This window comes from Haplochromis burtoni, unplaced genomic scaffold (genome assembly GCF_018398535.1).
Source record: "Haplochromis burtoni strain Fernald_Lab_line unplaced genomic scaffold, NCSU_Asbu1 Contig_750, whole genome shotgun sequence".
In the NCBI taxonomy this organism is placed as follows: Eukaryota; Metazoa; Chordata; class Actinopteri; order Cichliformes; family Cichlidae; genus Haplochromis; species Haplochromis burtoni.
Genome location: NW_024583111.1, coordinates 90,665 through 109,203, shown reverse-complemented (window position 1 = coordinate 109,203; position 18,539 = coordinate 90,665). Strand labels below are relative to the sequence as shown.

The 18,539-nt window shown below is 40.2% G+C and overlaps 1 protein-coding gene across 1 annotated transcript; it reads right to left on the bottom strand.

The window, feature by feature from the left end:
* Window positions 1-83: 83 nt before the first annotated feature.
* On the bottom strand, window positions 84-17,766 carry c2cd3 (C2 domain containing 3 centriole elongation regulator). Its single transcript, XM_005951296.3, has 33 exons — window positions 17,514-17,766; window positions 16,059-16,328; window positions 15,819-15,976; window positions 15,493-15,671; window positions 15,238-15,380; window positions 15,027-15,159; window positions 14,796-14,948; window positions 14,561-14,705; window positions 14,354-14,463; window positions 14,041-14,244; window positions 13,770-13,882; window positions 13,552-13,670; window positions 13,090-13,218; window positions 12,554-13,000; window positions 11,515-11,666; window positions 10,824-11,067; window positions 10,248-10,431; window positions 9,978-10,161; window positions 9,233-9,405; window positions 9,012-9,147; window positions 8,418-8,692; window positions 7,827-7,907; window positions 7,130-7,747; window positions 6,706-7,050; window positions 6,450-6,588; window positions 6,306-6,370; window positions 6,015-6,220; window positions 5,793-5,923; window positions 4,835-4,984; window positions 4,567-4,757; window positions 2,249-2,999; window positions 1,406-1,514; window positions 84-315 (listed from the first exon to the last, which is right to left on the bottom strand). Exons 1-33 carry the CDS (start codon window positions 17,563-17,565, stop codon window positions 178-180), a joined length of 6,627 nt encoding a protein of 2,208 aa, XP_005951358.1. The 5' UTR covers window positions 17,566-17,766; the 3' UTR covers window positions 84-177.
* Window positions 17,767-18,539: the final 773 nt, after the last annotated feature.

Genomic DNA, 18,539 nt, shown 5'->3' with positions numbered 1-18,539 from the left:
ACCAAAACTTGTGGCCACCAGCCTGCAGACATTCAGCTTCAATAAAACATTTAAAAAAACAAAAACAACAACAACAAAAAAACTTCAGTAGTGAAAATGGTTAATATTTATTTATAAAAATACAACATGTTACATTTAATATACATGATTATTGTTGCAGGCTGAAACCAAACGTCTCTAATTAGTCTCATCAAAGTGAGCTGCAAAAATTTTTGCTATTCTCTCCGTCTCTTTCTTCATGGATGACGGTGACATGTTGGGACGCTGCCGAGGGCCTCTGGGAGGTGGGGCGCTGTGAACCGATGAGTTCTGGTCCTGAAAACATGAAGCGTTAAAGTTAAAAAACAAAAAAAACAAAAAAAAAACACAAGTTCTGAACTGCTAGCACACAGTGTACCAAGACAGCTTAGTTGCAGGGGAGGCTGAAGACAAATAAGTTAATTAATCTGAATCTTTTTTTGTGATTATATGACTCACAATTCACACACAACAAACCTTTGTTTGGTTAGCCTTCATGTTGTGAGACTGTCAGCTGCATGTATCAGCAACAAATGGCATGCCTGAACTAGTTTTTTTGAAAGGTCTCGTCATCATGCAGGGAGGAGAGGTGGTGCCAACAGTCACACCACCTCTCCAAATAAGTTCTAACTCTCAACTTCTCTGTTTTATTGTGCTCTTCAAAAAGTTGTAAAATTAAAAAACAGGAGTGACAGTCATCTCCATTGATTCTTTTTTTTTTTGCATGTGACAGCATCTTATTGTATTGTACTGCAGTATTATATTGTGTTGTATATAAGACTTTTATTTTATTTTTATCTTTATATTGTTTTAGTGTACACTGAGGGCCGTGGGACCGTTTCAATTTCAAATTCCTGTGTATGGAATGTACATATGGTTTTTGACAATAAAGCTGTATTTGATTTATTATTTTTGTTTGTTTTAAATTGCATTAAAATGATCAATTACATTAGAAGAGAGATCCATCAGTGGTTTTAGAATTCATACTTTTTACTAAATCACATCCAAAGTTTGCAAAAATACAAAAATGTGTTGTTGGTTTAAAAAACAAAACAAAAAAAACCCAACATTTAAATGCTGGGCAAACACTGTGAATGAGATCAGAGAAAGTCAACCTGTTAGTGCTGCAGAACTGAGTGTTAAATTACACCGAATGTCAGTCTGGCATCACGCACATCACACATCATGCGAAAGATTATTCATAACACTGTGTGTACAGAAGGTTGGGCAAGTATATTTGCAAAACCATTAAATTATGCAAACATGAACAGATACATCAAAGGTAAAGGTTAATCTCTAACACCACTGTAAAAGTAACAGGAGTGGAGAGAGTGAACATATAAGCAGGCGTGACGGCCAAAAGCACTGCCCGTGGACAAACACTCACCGGGTTGCTGGATGCCTGGGAGAACGTGGGTGCTAAACGTATAGCTCTCATCGACGCCTCCAGTTGGTGGGAGGGGAGGAAGAAGTTTAGAACCTCTGCAGGAACAGAGCTTAATGGATAAAGTTAAAGAAAACACGTTCTCAGTGTGTTTTGAGGCAGTTACAACTGAAGAGGAGGGGAACTGTGTTTAAACACTCCCCAAAAACATGAAAGTAAATGTTCAGAAAAACAAAAAAAATATCTGTTTGACCTCCACGGGAAAACTATATTAAGGGGAAACGCATCTGAAGGTTGCCGGTTTGATCCCCGGGCTCTCAGTCCTGGTCGTTGTGTCCTTGGGCAAGACACTTCACCTACCGCCTACTGGTGATGGCCAGAGGGGCCGATGGCGCGATATGGCAGCCTCGCTTCTGTCAGTCTGCCCCAGGGCAGCTATGGCTACAACTGTAGCTTGCCTCCCCGAGTGTGTGGATGTGAGAGTGAATGAATAGTGGAATTGTAAAGCGCTTTGAGTGCCTTGAAAAGTGCTATATAAATCTAATCCATTATTATTATTCATTATTACACAGACTGTGAGCAACCACATGGGATTTAGTGTGTGTGAGTTTATGTACAGCCTGCTCAGCAGGAACGTTATCGCACTTCCACCTGTCAGTCTCCTTATGTCTAGATTGTTGACATGAATGTTGAAATAAAACCCTAAAGACGCCACACAAGATGAAGCATTTACACACCTAAAACAAGTTTTATAATGAATCACTGATTTGAACTGGCTCAGAAAAGCAAAAACCAACAGCATAACCTAACGGCCACAAATGAATCATGAAACATATTTAAAGATACCGTTGGAGGTGTGGCTCGTCTGAGGAGGCGGAAACACTGTGGGTGTCTGTGGTGTGCTGTTTGGCTGGTGATGAATCTGTGTCATGTGACCTCTTGTTAGGGCTGTTTAGTTCTTGTTGTTGTCTTTCACCTCCAGCATGTTGCGACGTATCATCACCTCTCTCCAGATCTGAGGCATCTCCTGTGGAACCATTTAAGCTGCAGTCGTCTTCACTTTCCTCTTCCCTGTGCTTCCCACTGGGGTGACCCGATTCCATATCTACCAGCAGTTTCTTCTTGCCCTCATCTTCACTCAGGTCCAGGTGCTCTGGTCCCTCCAGGCTCTCCAGAGAGGCCAATTCAGGATCTGACAAGATGCTGGTCCAGGGACTGGTTTTGTCTGTTAATGAGGTCACCTCATTTAAAGGCCTCAGCTTCACTACAACCTCCTCATAATCCTCATCTGTCTGCTCATCCACATCATCGTCCTCTTCCTCTCTGCAACCTGTTTCTTCTTCATCACTCTCAGTCATTTTAGCCTTGCCACTTCGTCTGTCCTTTTCTTCCTCGGGTTCAGAGTCTGTGAGGTCCTCAGACACTTCTGCTGGTGTAAATGAGAGCGGAGACGTGACTTCTGGGGAACAATGTGAAACTCTGTGAGGACTGGATGATCTCTCAGTGATTGCTTGTGTATTGCTGTCTCCAACAGGTGACACTGTTGAGCTACTCTGTGGGTTTGAAGGAATTGTTTCCAAGCGGTGTCGTTGTAGACCTGTGTAAAGAGACAGACAAAGTTTGAAGGGTTTGAGAAACACACATGCATGCAACATGTGTCTAAACCCAAAGCTGAATCTTTTTAGTTTTGTCTGGCTCACACAGAAGAAGTTAATAACATAAATGTAATTTGCATATAAAATAAATATAATGGGATATGAGAAAAACTGTACAATGAGCTCATTTAAATAACAAGCAGCAGAAGACTGTCAGTCTGCCCCAGGGCAGCTGTGACTACAACTGTAGCTGCCTCCACCAGTGTGTGAATGTGAGAGTGAATGAATAGTGGAATTGTAAAGCGCTTTGAGGGCCCCGAAAAGTGCTATATAAATGCAATTCATTATTATTATTATTATTATTATTATAATAAATGGACTGGTTCTCATATAGGGCTTTTCTATTCTGAGCACTCAAAGTGCTTTACACAACTCGTTCATTCACCCAATCACACAAGCACTTTTCTCTTTTCTTAAGTTTTTTAGTTCTGTCTAACTAACATTCATACACACATCCACACTCCGATGGATACATTGGAGAGTAAGCTGGGGTTAGCATCTTGCCCAAGGATATTTGGCATGCAGACTGGAGCAGACTAGGAACCACCAACCTTCTGGTTAGGAGGTGACCTGCTCTACCAACTCTGCCAACTATGCAAAAAAAAAAAAAAAAAGCAAAACAAGAGAAATTAATAAAAAGCAGATTTAAAAAGTTTTGTTTTTAACTGGCTTTTAAAAGAGTCCACCAATCTTAAGTCTTGAGTCTGTGGGCCACTAAACAGAAGGATCTGTCTCCTTTTGTTTTCAGCTTAGTATTGGGCACCATCAGCAGGCCCTGGTCACAGAACCTCAGAGGCCTGCCATAGTCATATGTTAGTAGAAGCCCTCCGGTATAACCTGGTGTCTGTCTGTGAAAAGCTCTCCAAGTTTGCCAAAGAACCAAGAGGTTCTAATTATTTCATTTTTCTCTTGATTTAGCTGAAGAGAACTGCCTGCCATCCACTGTTTAACAGTGTCTAGGCACTTCAATAAACTGCTAAGTTTTCAAATTTCATTTGGGTGAAATGAGGTGTAGAACCAATTATCATCTGCAGAGCAGAGATAAGAGATGCCCTTAAAGGTTGACAGAATGTGCCCAAGGGGGAGCAAATACAATAAAAACAGCAGAGGCCCCAAAACAGAAACCTTGAGGTACACCAAAATGAACTGGATAAGGGGAGATCTGTGCTTTGAAGTAGCTACAGAAAATGATCTGTCAGACAAGTATGAAGAGAATCACTCCAACCAGATACTGATATACCAACCTAGCACTTCAGCCTTTTAAGCAGAATGAAACGTTCAGCTGTATCAAAAACTGAGGTAAGGTCCAACCTGAGCAGTAGAGAACAGTTTCCCCTGTTGCTCGGCCTCAAAATGTCATGTGATACTCTCAGAAGAGCCGTTTCAATTCAATGAAATCTACAAAAACCTGATTGAAAGTGGTCAAGAATGCTGTGCTGATCCAGAGCAGCAGTTAACTGGTTGACCACAACGTCCTCTAGGACCTTAGCAGTAAATGGATGAACTCACCACTGATGATGTTGTGGACTTCTCCGACTAACTGGTTTGACTTTAGTAGAAGCTGAGATGAGCTGTACTCCGAGTCCCTCCGTTTCTCATGTTTATTGTGACTTTCCTGCTCTGGCATAGGTGGGAATGTAGGAGTTGAAAGTTTGCGGCTGAAATATTTCTGAATGTTGTCAAGCTCGCTCAGTTTTTTCCTGTAAGAAAAGAAACAAAGCTCAGGCTCTGCATCAGTCATTAATGGTTAAACAATGCAGTGTCCATAAACTGGTACCTGAGTGCTGAGAACAGGATCGAGCTGGAAGGATTGATGTCACCTGCACTGCTGCTGTGAAAGGACTGAGACGCTGTTTGCTCCTGCAGACTTTGATGGTACAGGCGTACATTGTCCATGTGCTCAGAATGACGGTCACTCTCACTGGACCTGCAGCAGTCATTACAATAACATATAAATACAGTTGCAGACTTTATATTGTAGCATGTGGCAATGAATAAAACTGTGCAAGGACCGGTTCTGCAAAGCACCAGTTCTGTGCCAATACCAATGTTTAAAATAATCTGATAGCAGACGCTTGTGTTCTTTTGTTTTGTTGACATTTTGTGACAGGAAAACAAATTAATCCCCATTGCACAAACACAGTATCATACACAGTACTTACACTACACTCATTTATTTGTATTTTGTTTCCAAAGGGGTCAGACTTGTAATTTTTTGAAGTGGTCTTGTGCAATAGTTCTCCAGACTTTCTGAAGGTTTTTGGAGGACATTGGCTGCTTTAAACTCATTTTCAGTCCATATCATTTTCAGAGACCAGTGTTTTTTTTTTAATTTTATTTTTGTAAAATATTATTTTATTTTACACAAGAAGTGGAAACTAAACTAAACTGTGTCACCAATGTTAAAACTGTTTTTTTGCCTAAATGCTTAATTGTTTGTTTCCAGATTTATACGTTTCAACAAATCGCTGCACGCATTTCTGATTTTCATGGCAAAATACAAAGAAATGAGGGGAGGCTTAAGACTTACTTACTTACTGTAGATATACAAAAACCTGCCCTAACGTTTTTCAGTCCTCAATGTGTCTAAACTAAGTGATACACATTTATGAGACTGGATCTCAGGAATAAGGACCACAAAAATGATGAAACACAGCTGATGAACATCTTCCATTGCCTTACTGGCTGCAAATATTCTAACAGATGATCGGCACAACCATGGTGTGAATAAAAACCTTTCAGAGAACAGCCTGTCCGTGTGGTTGGGTGATGAGATCTTCTGCTCAGGGAACCTGCTGATGTGAGAGGGAAAGCTGCTGTATGTGGCTGTAGTCTGGTAGCTGAGAGGAAAGGCCTGGAACAAACCCTGCCAGACAAACACCTTCTGGTTTGTTTCAAATTTTGAGAAAGCCATCAAGAGTAAAAAAAATCTGTTCAAGCAGTCTGAGTTCTCTCACCAATGAGTTTTTGGCAGCTTCTTCACTCACAGATAGTCTCTGCCAGCGTAAATCTTGGACCCCCTTCAGTGGAGTGATGGACACTTTAAGCTGGCCGTGACACTGGCCGCCAAAGTCTGTGATGTTGTACCAACCGCACACTGATGGGAAGCCACAGACTAAAGGGGACAGGTCTACAGAGGCAAATCCAATCACCCTGTCCAGCTCTATGGAAGCAAAATGAAAATAAATAAATTAATCCATCAAAGATATTAAAGCAACACAAACAACGGGGTGAAACAGCTCCTGTACCTCCTTTATGCCAGACTTTAAACACAAGGGATTGTTGTGGATCAACCAGGAGCTGCTTTGATAGCCTGGAAATTTGAAACAAACACATTAGCCTGATGTTTGATCAGTAGGTTATTTAAGTTGAGGTCTGTGAAGTTATTCAACCTGCACTCGTGCTGATGGTCCCACACAGGGGAGTCTGTGTTAGCTATCACAGCCGTGGACACTGGTTCAGCAGAGTCAGCAGTGGCGTATGAAACACAGCAACATGGCATCCCTTCACTGCGTTCTGCGAGGGGACAGCCTGATGGAAAAGACAAACATGTTGCTGTTAGTGAACTGTACGTTTTGTTTGATTTGCTTTTTTTTTTTTTTTTTTTTTAGAAAAAAAAAAAAAAAGGCACAAGACATCAGGTCACACCTTTCAGGTTCAGGTGCATGGCCCGATCCACTGTGACTGTCACAGGGAAAGATTCATCTGTACTCTGTTCCGTGTGCTGCACAGATGAGATGTCTGGAGTGGCTCTGGAGGATTTATACTTGTGTTTGCTCTGTGCTGATGATTTTCTGAGTGTAGATGGAGAAAGGACTTGATCTCTTTCTTCCATGTCCTCTGATACCAGTTCTTCCTGACTGTCAGAGTCCACCTGAGTCTCAGCTCCAGTAGGTATTTCTCCTGGATCTGAACCGCCCGTCAAGGTGATGTGTACCCTGAGAGCTGCTCCTTGTAGATCTGCTGCTGAGCGCCTGAACAGAGGGTACACTCCTGTGAAAATACAAAATTTATTACACTCTGAAATATGGAGACGATTTTACTAAAGCATTGCTGAGCAGTTATTTCATACCACTTAGCGTCAGCTTCTGCTTGGAAGTCTTTGCAAGCGAGGACAGATCGACGAATGCTGAGCCCACCAGTCGGTCTGTGTCACTGGGCCTTCTGGTTTTATTTTTCTTAAAGGCAACCCACACCTGCACCTCCAGCTTCTCCTCCCGTAGATACCACATTAAAGGCTGCGTACGTCTCAGTTCAACAGTCCTACTTCCTTCAAAACTCACTGTGGCCTGGTCTTCCCCTGCGCCTTCATCAGCAGATGGGTGTTTCAGGTGAGAACAGAAGGCGTCTCGGTCATAGAACTTGTACCTGATGTAGCAGTAGGTGGAGCGCAGCAGCTCACTGTGCCCAGGTAGCAGCAAACAGTGGATGGGTAGCCACACTCTAGGCATGGTAAAGGTCAGCGAGAGTTTTCTCATGCTCTCTTCAAACAGTTCTTCTTCATCCTGCATCATGGAACTGTCCGTCAGGGTATTTTCCCAGCTTAAACCCTGAGCAGCTTTAATGACCCTTTCTCTATCAGAGTGGTGAGCGAAGCTAATGGAAAGCTCTAGGCCTCCGACCAAGATGTGGTGGTGCTGAGAAGAACTTGCTTCACGACTTATATAAACTCCAAACCAGCCAGAAATGCCTACATATGTGGAAAAAGAAAAACTCTGACAAAGTCTTAACAAAAAATAACTGCTTTAACTATTTTAAGCCCAACATACCTGTTCTTTTGTTGATGAGCTCAGACAGAGGTATTTTCACAGTCCCCAACATTAAATCTTTAGATTTGGAAACGTTCACACCTACAAAAGAAAAAAAAAAAAGAAAAAAAAAGGACAATATTAGAAACAAATACTGCTAATAAAATTTTTACACAATAATGTTTCAAAAATTTTAAATACATGTTTTGTTTTGTTTTTTAACTTGACATTATGCTGCCAAAAAGCAAAGGTATCCTCCAATGTCCCATCCTGGATCAGCTCTTTTACAGACTTTTCCAACGCTTTGATGTTTATCTCACTGTTAAATGGTGTATAACGAAAAATATTTACAAACTAGGGCTAACATTCATGACGATTCTTAATATCTAGATCAGTCAGTTATTACACAGGTGTATATGATATAATATTAAAAAAACAAACTATGACAATTTCTTTAAGGCTCCACTGATGGGTAAAGAAAAGATAAATAAAAAGTAAAATAAATGATTAATGGTCTCAAGTTAAACATAATCAGAAAACTGTAACATAATATACTTTAGGCAAGTTAAATGTAAGAGTAACCTCATTTCACAAAGAGTGCACTGAGCTCACTTAAACTTTTACGATTGTCTCGGTTCCACACAGTGAAGACAGCAGAAGCCTGTTCCAGCTGCTCAGCAAGGCTGAAGGTTTCTCCGCTGCTGGTCTGAGCAAGCAGATCACAGGACACCTCCATGTGGTGGTCGAACTCGGGGCAGAAAGCCTTTGCTGCTGTGCGGGTGCACCTCCTTTCACTCTCGGGCAAGAAAGAAAGCTGGACTGTGATGAAAGTGTTCAAACCAACGCCGACAAAGTAGCTGAACCTCTCATCTTGTTCTGATAATATCCTGAAATAGCAGAGGCAGTATTTCTAAATACTAATTTGGGCATTATGGTTTCAATACACATAAAGAAGAAATGAGCGAATACTTTTATTTTGATCAGATGAAATTTGCCACCAATCTCAGAATGAACAAAAATAAAACAGCAGAGTCTCAACAACTGTAGATTTGGTGCACATCATCAGCTCTTAATCCTACATCCTAACCCAAATATTTTTATCAAAGTGAGCAGGTGTTCAGAAAATCTGTTCTAATTAATGAGCTTTATCATACATAGATGAAATAAAAAAGGCAAATTGTCCGGAGGTCAGTAATAGTGATGTACCTTGCGGCAGCCTTCAGACCACATGCTCTGTGCACTTGAACCACGAGTGTCACAACTCGAGAGGCAGCTCCTCTTCCAGTGTGTCCTTCAGGTCTCACAGGCCTGTGCTTGTATCGAATGCAAACATCTAACAGTCCTACAAAAACAAAAGCAATAACATTCAGATACTGCCTGTATCTATATATTCCTATTAGCATGCGTGCATAATTATGTGTGTATACCTGAAGGCTGAGGTTGGTGTACTGTGGGACTCTCTGTCCTGGGAATCAGGGGCAGAGAGAACATCTGAGCCTCATCAGGAGTTTGCCTCTGCATGGTAACCATGGCACACAGCTTGGACAGCGGAAGCATTCCTCTGGCCACGAGCTGATCTCTCACATTTGGATAGTAATATCTAGAGAGAGACATTATATTGATCACAAAAAGAAAACAAGTTGAGCCAGTTGCAATCAAGACTGATTATTTTCACATAAATTCTGATTTAAGTTAGTGGATCTCAAAATTCTGTCTGGCATGCCCCCACTACACCTGGTTGTCTGTACACACACATGCAGCTTGAGAATCACTTCACTAAAGACACTAAAGAGTAATGCTGCGGACCTGTATATCATTACCGTATGCACAACTGAGCATTTAGAAATAAAGTATTTTCCTTAACAGGATACAGTGTGATACTCACTGATTAAAAACATACAAAATGCACTAGATTTATGTAATGAAACAAAATTTACAAAAGCTGCCAAGGAAGTAAAGTTTTCTGTGCTGCTTGTACCTAATGAAACTTTAAGTAAAGTTTAAAACCTATTTTTACAGAGGGCACTTCAGCTCAAACAGGAAACCAAAACATTACCATTCCTGGGGTAAAAATACTAGGCTTATAATCAGCATTTTAACTGTGGTAAACATCATTTCATTATTTTATTAAAGTTTAAATGATACATGGATGACATAACAGCATCCACAAACCTGCACCACACTTCAAACTGGATGCCTCCACCGCTGCTGAGACCTTGACTTGAGAGAGAGCTGAGTAGCAGCCTCTGGACAGGAACTCCTTCAGGAGCCAGGAGCACATGAGTCTCTGTGTGACCAAACACCGGGTCAGGAACACAGAGCGTTGTGGTGGTACGAAATGGTTTCAGGTTCACAGCTGTTGGGATGTGATTAAGCTTGGAATGATTCAGAGCGAAAAGAAACATCTTATGATGAAGATTTGAAATGATTAGGTGGCCTTACTGCTCTCTATGAGGTTTTGGTCCATGTCTGCAGCAGAGTTGCCCTCCTGACAGGGGAAGCTGTACTGGATGTAGCAGTCTGCCTCACCCCACACTGTGGACTGCAGAGGAGTCATCCCACTGACCCTCTCCACCCTTACCACAAAAACATGCTCTCTCATAGATTCTACATGTGCTGCAGTCACCTGAGGGAGCAGAGCAGTTAATGTTTGTTTGTTTTCATACCAACACATTAGAGAAAGAAAGGGAACAAACAAGTTGTGTTGAAGTTTGGTGTTAACGTTTTCATGAATATTTATTCTACCAAGTCACATTCATGAGTTGTGAGGTTTTAAGGATCTAAATTAACAAAAAACAACAACAACAAAAAAGCATTGCAGCGAGTTTCCATAAAAACTCAATAGGGACAAATGTAAATTGTGCAGATTTATTTATATTTAGATTTTGGTCTGTATTGTGTGCCAGCACATATTTAAAGTGGAATTTTCTCTATACTTTCTATTAAAAAAAAAAAAACCCAAAAAACTGCCAGACTAATCTATTTGACAAGTATTATGCAGCCAATGGTAACACCAACCTTTGTTTGTGAATGTGGATGGTGATCAAGCAGATGAACTGGTCTCACAAGATGAGGCAACGAGTCATATTCTTCATCTCTCGTGCGCTGGAGGGAAACGATCTGCTCTGATTGGCCCATAGCCAAAACAACCCTGAGGTTTCCTTTACAGCTCCCTGAGAACACATCAATGACAGGCATGTAGCAGTCCACCCCTAAAACAGGGTACTGCGCCTGCAGGAGGAGGTGGGTGATCTTTGGATCCCTGAAGGGGACAGACATATTTTAGTAAACATGTTAGTATGTTCTATACTTTGTCATATATTTTAGGAATCCACTTAGTGACTAGAATGTAGGGTAACTGCCTTTTACAATACATTCTTGGTGTATGTAAACCTGGGATACTAAAAGTTTTCACTGCTCTTCCCTCTCAGATATTATTATTGTGATTCCAATTTATAGGACTGTCAGCTAAATAACAATTACAATTGTTAATCAGTGGATAACGTTCTCAAAGCATTGGTATATGAACAGTCAAAAAAACTAAACATCAAAATATAATTCCCAGGCACAAATGGTGTAGCATTCACATTTAACTAATTCCTTCAGTCAAAACTCAGAGATACTTTTTGCAAACAAATAAATGGTCAGCTGACCAGCTAGCAACTGTAATATTTCATAATTATCCTATATTATTGTTTACCTATCTTACCTGAATGACATGTAGAACTGATGAAGAGGCAATTTAACTAGGCCAAGGAGTCGATCCTGCCCTGAGCTTCTAGTCTTCTGCCACACTTCTATGACCATCATATTATTCTTCATCCTCTCCAGCAGCTTAGCTGTTAAGGCCACAGGTGTCACCTAAAACAGAGAAATGTAAAGAGTGTATTTAGATCAAGCTGCAGGCACTGAGAAATCATCAATGATCCCGACAACTAAAAATGCCAGACTAAAAAAAAGGATTAAAGCCTGGAACATAAAACAGTTTTAAAGATAATAATAATAGTAATAATAAGTAATAATTATAATAATAATAATTATAATAATAATTATATTATTATTATTACATTTAATTAATCTAGATTTACTTTTCACTAATTCTGAAGTGTCTGTTTGTTGCATCCATGTAGTTTTAATTGATTCAACAAACAGCTTCCAAATCTGGTAGCTTCTGGAATAAACAAATAAACAAAATGCCTGCCAGGTAAAACAGACTAATGTATGCATTGATTTTTATGTCAGATGCCTTTACTGAAGGAACCCCAAGAGGATTTGTTTCTCCTCCTGGTCTCCAACCAGGGATTTTTCCCATGATAGACAAACAGATAAACCACTACTCTGTGAAGCCACAGAATAATTTCTAATGCTAGTTTATGCTAATTTATTCTTATGTTAATTTTACTACTAGTTTCTTGTAGAATAGCACAGTATCAGGTACATAAATAAAATATTAAAAAACTATGTAACAATATGTAAAGCTTTTAAAACAACACTCAAAAATAAAAAACTCATAATGCTCCCATATACTCCTTTATTACAAAAAACAGCTTTGTGCAAACTCTTTGTAGATCCAGAAAAAAGACTTAAGAGAAAAAGTAAGTTTTATGTCTTTTGTTTTGTGGATTCAGTTTGCAAAAACATTATAGTAATTTCCCTTCATAAATAAGATCATTCCAATGACTCAATGACGTACAAAGCCAGGCAGCAAACTTTAAATGTGGTGAGAATAATGGACCTGCAGCACTTACCTGAACAAAGTTAAACGTAGGGTTTGGCTGACCCCAGCTGACAACAGATCTTGCCGGCTCATCACACCAAAACAGTTTACAGTTCAAATAAACATTCGGAGCCTGCAGAGGCCCACAGTTGAAGTTCTTCCCATCTGGTACCATGAGTAAGGCATGCAGCAGGACCTCAGGTTCCTCCTCCACCTGCTGCCACGATTTAGGGGGAGATGTTTGATAGCCGGAAATAGGAGCAGGTTCCCTGGAGGGTCTCTGAGGTGTCCAAACATTCAGCCTGGCTTCTTCAAAAGAACTAGCCGGTAACTCCTCTCTGCCATTGGTAGCATGCTGGGTTCTGAGGCTCGCCTGTCTCTCTGGACTTTGTGACGGTGACATGTCTCTCCAAGTCACCTTGCTTTTACTTTTTTCAGAGGAGAAACCTTTACTGTGTGCTCCAAGTTCTAGTGAAACCTGCAAAACACATCAACATTACTTCTGTGACAGTTGCTTCCAAACATTACTTCCTGAGTAAAAGAAGCAAGCCAATGAAAATATATTGCCTTGAGAGGTCCAAACTCCCATGTTTCACTGTTGCCTTCTCTCTGAACAGGCAACACGACAGACTGACTCAGCTGCTCGTTCTGCAGCAGACTGCGCAATGGATGAATTGCCTTACCAATGGCAACAGGCTGCAACACAGGATATAGTGATTTAACACATAGTACACCTGAGCATTTAAAAGAAAACAGCAATGATCTTTTTTTATATTTAATGGAATCACAGCCATGTGTTTGTAGAACATGTTAGAAATACAATAACAGACTCTTCAATATTTTAATCACACTTGTGTTATTGTCTGAAAATGTGTATGTCAAAAATATTTTAACTTCAAAACAACCAGTTAATTAAAAATAATCATAACGTAAAGCCTTTGTTAAGAAAAACAGTAGCTCACATATCATGAAATAATTGACAAATTTCAACAAAATCAAATTACTAATAGTCAGCCTGAAGATACTTACTTTCCTTTGGTCACTCTTTCGTGAGTAAATCTTGAAAATCAGATCAGTTCTCCACCACTGTTCAACTGTGGCTGTACTGAAGTTGACAGGAAACACAGAGAGATGATGGAAGTTCACCACTAAAAAACATAATGTTTGTCAGTCACAAACCTGAAGCACCACAAGCAGCACTTTTCACTTGGGATGATTTCATTAAAGCAGATTCTCAATGGTCATACCTCTTCCTGTGACTTTACTGGAAACAACTCTGGTCACTTCCCCATCTCGGCTTGCCTTACTGCGATCATGTCGATTTGAAGTCACTGGGAACGAATACTCAACAAAATATGTACTAAAAGAAGAAAATGACATACGGTTTTGTCCCTAAAAGTTTGTATTTTTTATAACAAAGTCAGTGATTTGCATCATCATCATCATCATTATTATTATTATTATCATTATAATTATTATTAGCATTATGATCAACAAGATTTTAAATGTTTTCCTAACCATTTCCTGGCAATTAATGGCCGAAGTGGTTTTCCTTTATTTGAGGTTTTTCTGGGTGTTGTGGGTGAGCTGCTAGCTGGTACAGTCAGAGACTCAATCGTCACTCTTGCCAGCCGCACCGAACTCAGCAAAGTCAGCTGCTCTGCACTCAGGAGAAAATGGATATTCCCACCATTTCCTGACCGCTGATTCTCTGAATTGTGGCTGGACACAGAAAAACACAGTTCCCAACCATTTCATGCATCTAAGAACAACCTGAGCCTCTGAAAGAAGCTCTAGCTCTGACTTAAAAAGAATATGTAAAGGCCCTCACCCTTCACTAATCTTGGGTGCAGACCCGGTCAGCTTTTTTGCCTGATCTTTACTTGAAGACACGATCCCTTGGCACTCCTCCTCAGTGTCAGCTAATGTGGTACCTGTAATCTGAAAGAATGACAGTTATACTAGAAAATCTGTTAAACTGACAAAGCTTACTTTACCAAAATTTAAAAAAACAAACATATAAAAGTCATCTAGTTACAGGAGTTTTGTAGAACAAATTTTCCAGCAAGCTCTGATCATACTGTGGATCATTGAGCTCGCTATCGCTACAGACACTGCTATGACCAGAAAGAGAATCAGGGCAGGGGCCTTGTCCATCCCAGAGAGGAAAAGCAGAAGTAGAGCTTTAAAAGAAAAGAGAAAAAAAGGGAAAACTTTAAGTAAAAATACAACATCGTACATCTGCATCTGGATATAAATTCAAACATGGATACCTGCCAAGTACCAGATCCACAGCTCTGTTGTCTATGTCAGCAGGCCCGTCCAAGTCACTGTCTGAGATTACAGTAACATCATCAGAGTGCTTCAGAGTTAAATCAGTGTGAAGGATATTTTCAAGAAACATCCCAGAAGGAGAAGACAAGGGCCTGCAAAGAAAAGAAGAAAGTCTTACAGAAAGTGAATTGGTAAGAGAGAGGAAGCACTATTTTTTTTTCAACACTAACTTTGGCAGAGGTTGGATGTTATCCTTTGGTAGAGGCAGTGGAGTATCTTTCAGAGCCGCCGCACTATCGGTGTCAGATTTCAAAGCTGATATAACCATTGCATTTCTGAGTTTGTTTCCACGGTCGAGAATAACTGAGATGAAAGAAATAAAATTTCAAAATATAGATATGCGTTTCTGCAAACTGATAATGCATGGATGCTTAAACAAACCTGAAATGATATCATTAGTTGGTTGATTTAAAGGATTCACAGCTGTTTGACTGTTCTGAGATCTGTTTGTTGTTGGCATCTGATTTTCAAGCGTCTCTTCTTCGTCCCTCTGTGCATTTTGGAAATATAAGTGGTCCTTCCCTCTGAAAATATTATAGCAACGAATAAGTAAGATCACTGTCCTCAGATTTAAAAATGGCACTGCGTATGCCAAGATATGAGATGCTGTGCAGGTGTTTGAATTCAACTCTAAACCTTGGTGTGTTTCCGCCACTGCTCTCGGCTGATTCTTTCCCGTTGTTGGCTGAAAGCAACCTGTGCTGTGACGGCACGGTCATTGGGGTGACTTGTCGTCGCTCGGTGCTGAGGTCTGTGTGGGGACCGGAGCCGCTGCTGTCATAAGCTTCTGTCAGTGGCTCCAAACTAAGAGCTACCTGATGAGGGGTGTAAGAAAAAGCTTAGATGTGGACTGTCCTCAATGTCACAAACTGAGTGAGCAAAGCCCAATTTCAATACAGCCAATAATACTCAGATACAAATAAGCACTTGGCAAGTAAATATGATTTTAAGTCTACACTCACCTGTAGCTCTCCCAGCTTTTCAGACGTTGGAGATACAAGAGTGTAAAATCCACTGATTGACTGTGATAGTGACAGGCGGGAGATGCCAGCGACCTGAGCTCGTGCAACTGGCAGATGATCTGGTTTAGTTAGGACTTCCAGCACCAAAGAGCCCATATCTGTTGATGAACAGCATAATGGAGATTAAAAGGAAATCGAAGCAGCATAGCAAACTCAAGAGCATCAACCTCTCCTAACTACCTGTAAGGTAAGAGGTGAACTGTTTTGGGCCACAGCGGATGGGGAAGCGAGCTGTGGTCTTGATAGTTTTCTGTGCCAGCTGTGATCCATCTCTGGGAAAGAAATGTGTACCGTCGGACGACTCTCCCCACCAGCGCAGCCTGATGAACGTTGCAGATGGTGGCTTGTGAACTGTCCATAAAACTCGGCCTATGGTCACCTTCAGGAAGCATCTGAGCTGGCCCTCGACCAGAGGTGGGAGACTAGTGGATGGGGACACATCACTGGGGACTGCAAGAGTTAAAGTGGAAACACAAAGAAAGTAATAAAACGAATGGGATGTTCAGTTTTCCTATATTTTCTTTTATTGCCTTGAAAAACATTGGACAAATATAACAGATTGGATATGACAAATTATATCAAGCCTTCCTCTAGAAAGAAAAACATGTACTGAAAGATTTTACCTAATGTTTTTCTTTAAACGAATGAAAAATATTAGGTTAAAGAGGGAAAATTTTACTGTCAAAGTTACTTTAACCCAAACTAAAAATCACACTGACAATACTGTTCTAACTTCAGCGGGATATAACTGGTTATATGGGGCTTTCAGTTAGGTCGTATGTTACAACATAGATCCGCAGAGATTTAAATCAGACCTAAATAAATTTACAGTAAAAAACACCAATGCTTACACTTTCAATGGATATTTTATAAGTTCTTTTATATCGCCCATTGCTCTATTAGATTGAGATCTAATGACTGTGAAGGCTAGTTACGTACAATGAACTCTTTGCCATGTTCAAGAAACCAACATTAGACAATTTGAGATTTGTGACATTGTACCCATCAAAAAATGGATACAATGTGTTCAGTAAAGGGATGGACATGGCCAGCAACATTACAAAGGAAGGCTGTGTTTTGTTTTTTAAACAGTTCTCAGTAAATAAATACATACTAAGGGGTTCAAAGTGTGCCAAAACAATATCCCCACAGCCTTACACCACCAGCAGCAGCCTAAACAGGCGTACCTAACATAGTGGCCGGTGAGCGTTCTCAAGGTCTGATTACTCACTTAATCTTACACCAACTTGCCATGTATTAGGAAGTATTTTGGTATCTCTTATGAAATCAACACAGTCTTGTTTATGCATAAACACCACAAAAACGAAAAAGGAATAAAACAGAAACCGATTGAAGGCGCCCGTTTTAAAGAGAGATTGTATACTTTGCCTTTAGCTTTAGCATATTTTGACAAAACCACAAACAAAGGTTGCATAAAGTTGACTGCTAGAGCTACACGTAAACAAACAAAAGAGACTTGTGAAGACCGGCGAAACAAACCGAAAGACAGTGCATACAAAACAAACAGTACATAGAGAAATGTAACTAATAAGTAAGTAAACATTTGAGGCTAATCTGAGGCTGACAGCTGTCGGTAACATTACAGTAGCTAACGGCTAGCTAAACTGAGTTTACCTTTCTTTTTGCTGCCTGCAGTTCTGGCGGACCTCTGCTTTCTGCTCTTCATCCCTCAGCTCAGTAAGCATGGACTGTAACTAACAGCCAGGCCAAAGCACAGTCAGAGACGTTAGCAGGCATGTTATCGCTCTGCAGCTAACTTATAATCCGTTAAACGCAGCTGAGTGAGCGGCACACACACACCCACAGACACTCATAATACAAACAGCAGCGCGGAAAACTGTTCCCGAGCAACGAACTACCCCGCTTCCGCTGCCGCTGCTTTTCACAGAGGCATTCTGGGAAAGTGAGTTAATTTTTGCTGCGATGTTTTTTCTTTTTTTTTTTTAGAGCTGTTGAATAGATTCATTCATAATAAAAATGTGGAAAACTACGACTACACAATTACTGAGCAGCATGATAACCGCCATGAAGGAGGATTTATTACACTTATATTTATGGCATTTACATTGTGTTGTACTAATACAGTAACTAACAGTGTACAATGTCTATCTTAATTATGAGGTTTTTAAACCATAATGTTTAAATAATTGCTGAAATGGAAGCAGGAATGCAGAGATTAATTGGGGTGGGCGGGGGGGCAAATAATATTCTGTTTTAAGACTTTTCTCTGCCTTTTGCTTTTTAGCCACAGTGGACACTTTTACTTTTTGCAGCTCAACCATTACATTGAATTGAAGCTATTCTAAAATTTGTGAAATATGTATCACAATGTATGTGACACACACATATGAAAGCTTTATTTGCAATCATTTTATTCAGAAGTGTATTTTATTGGCACAAAAGTGTTTTTTCTTGTACCCAGTGTCCAACAGTCCTTTAAAACAACCATAAGTGCAGCTTCAACAATGCATCCAAAACTGTTCAACTGTGTAAAAGCAAATAAACAATAGATTAAAAAAACAACCAAACAATATATATTACTGTGAAACATTACAAATACACCTCCGAGCTGTCTACCAGTAGAGGGAAGCCCTGGTCTTTCAGTCAAAGCTGTTCACTAACACAAGTCTGTAATGCTCC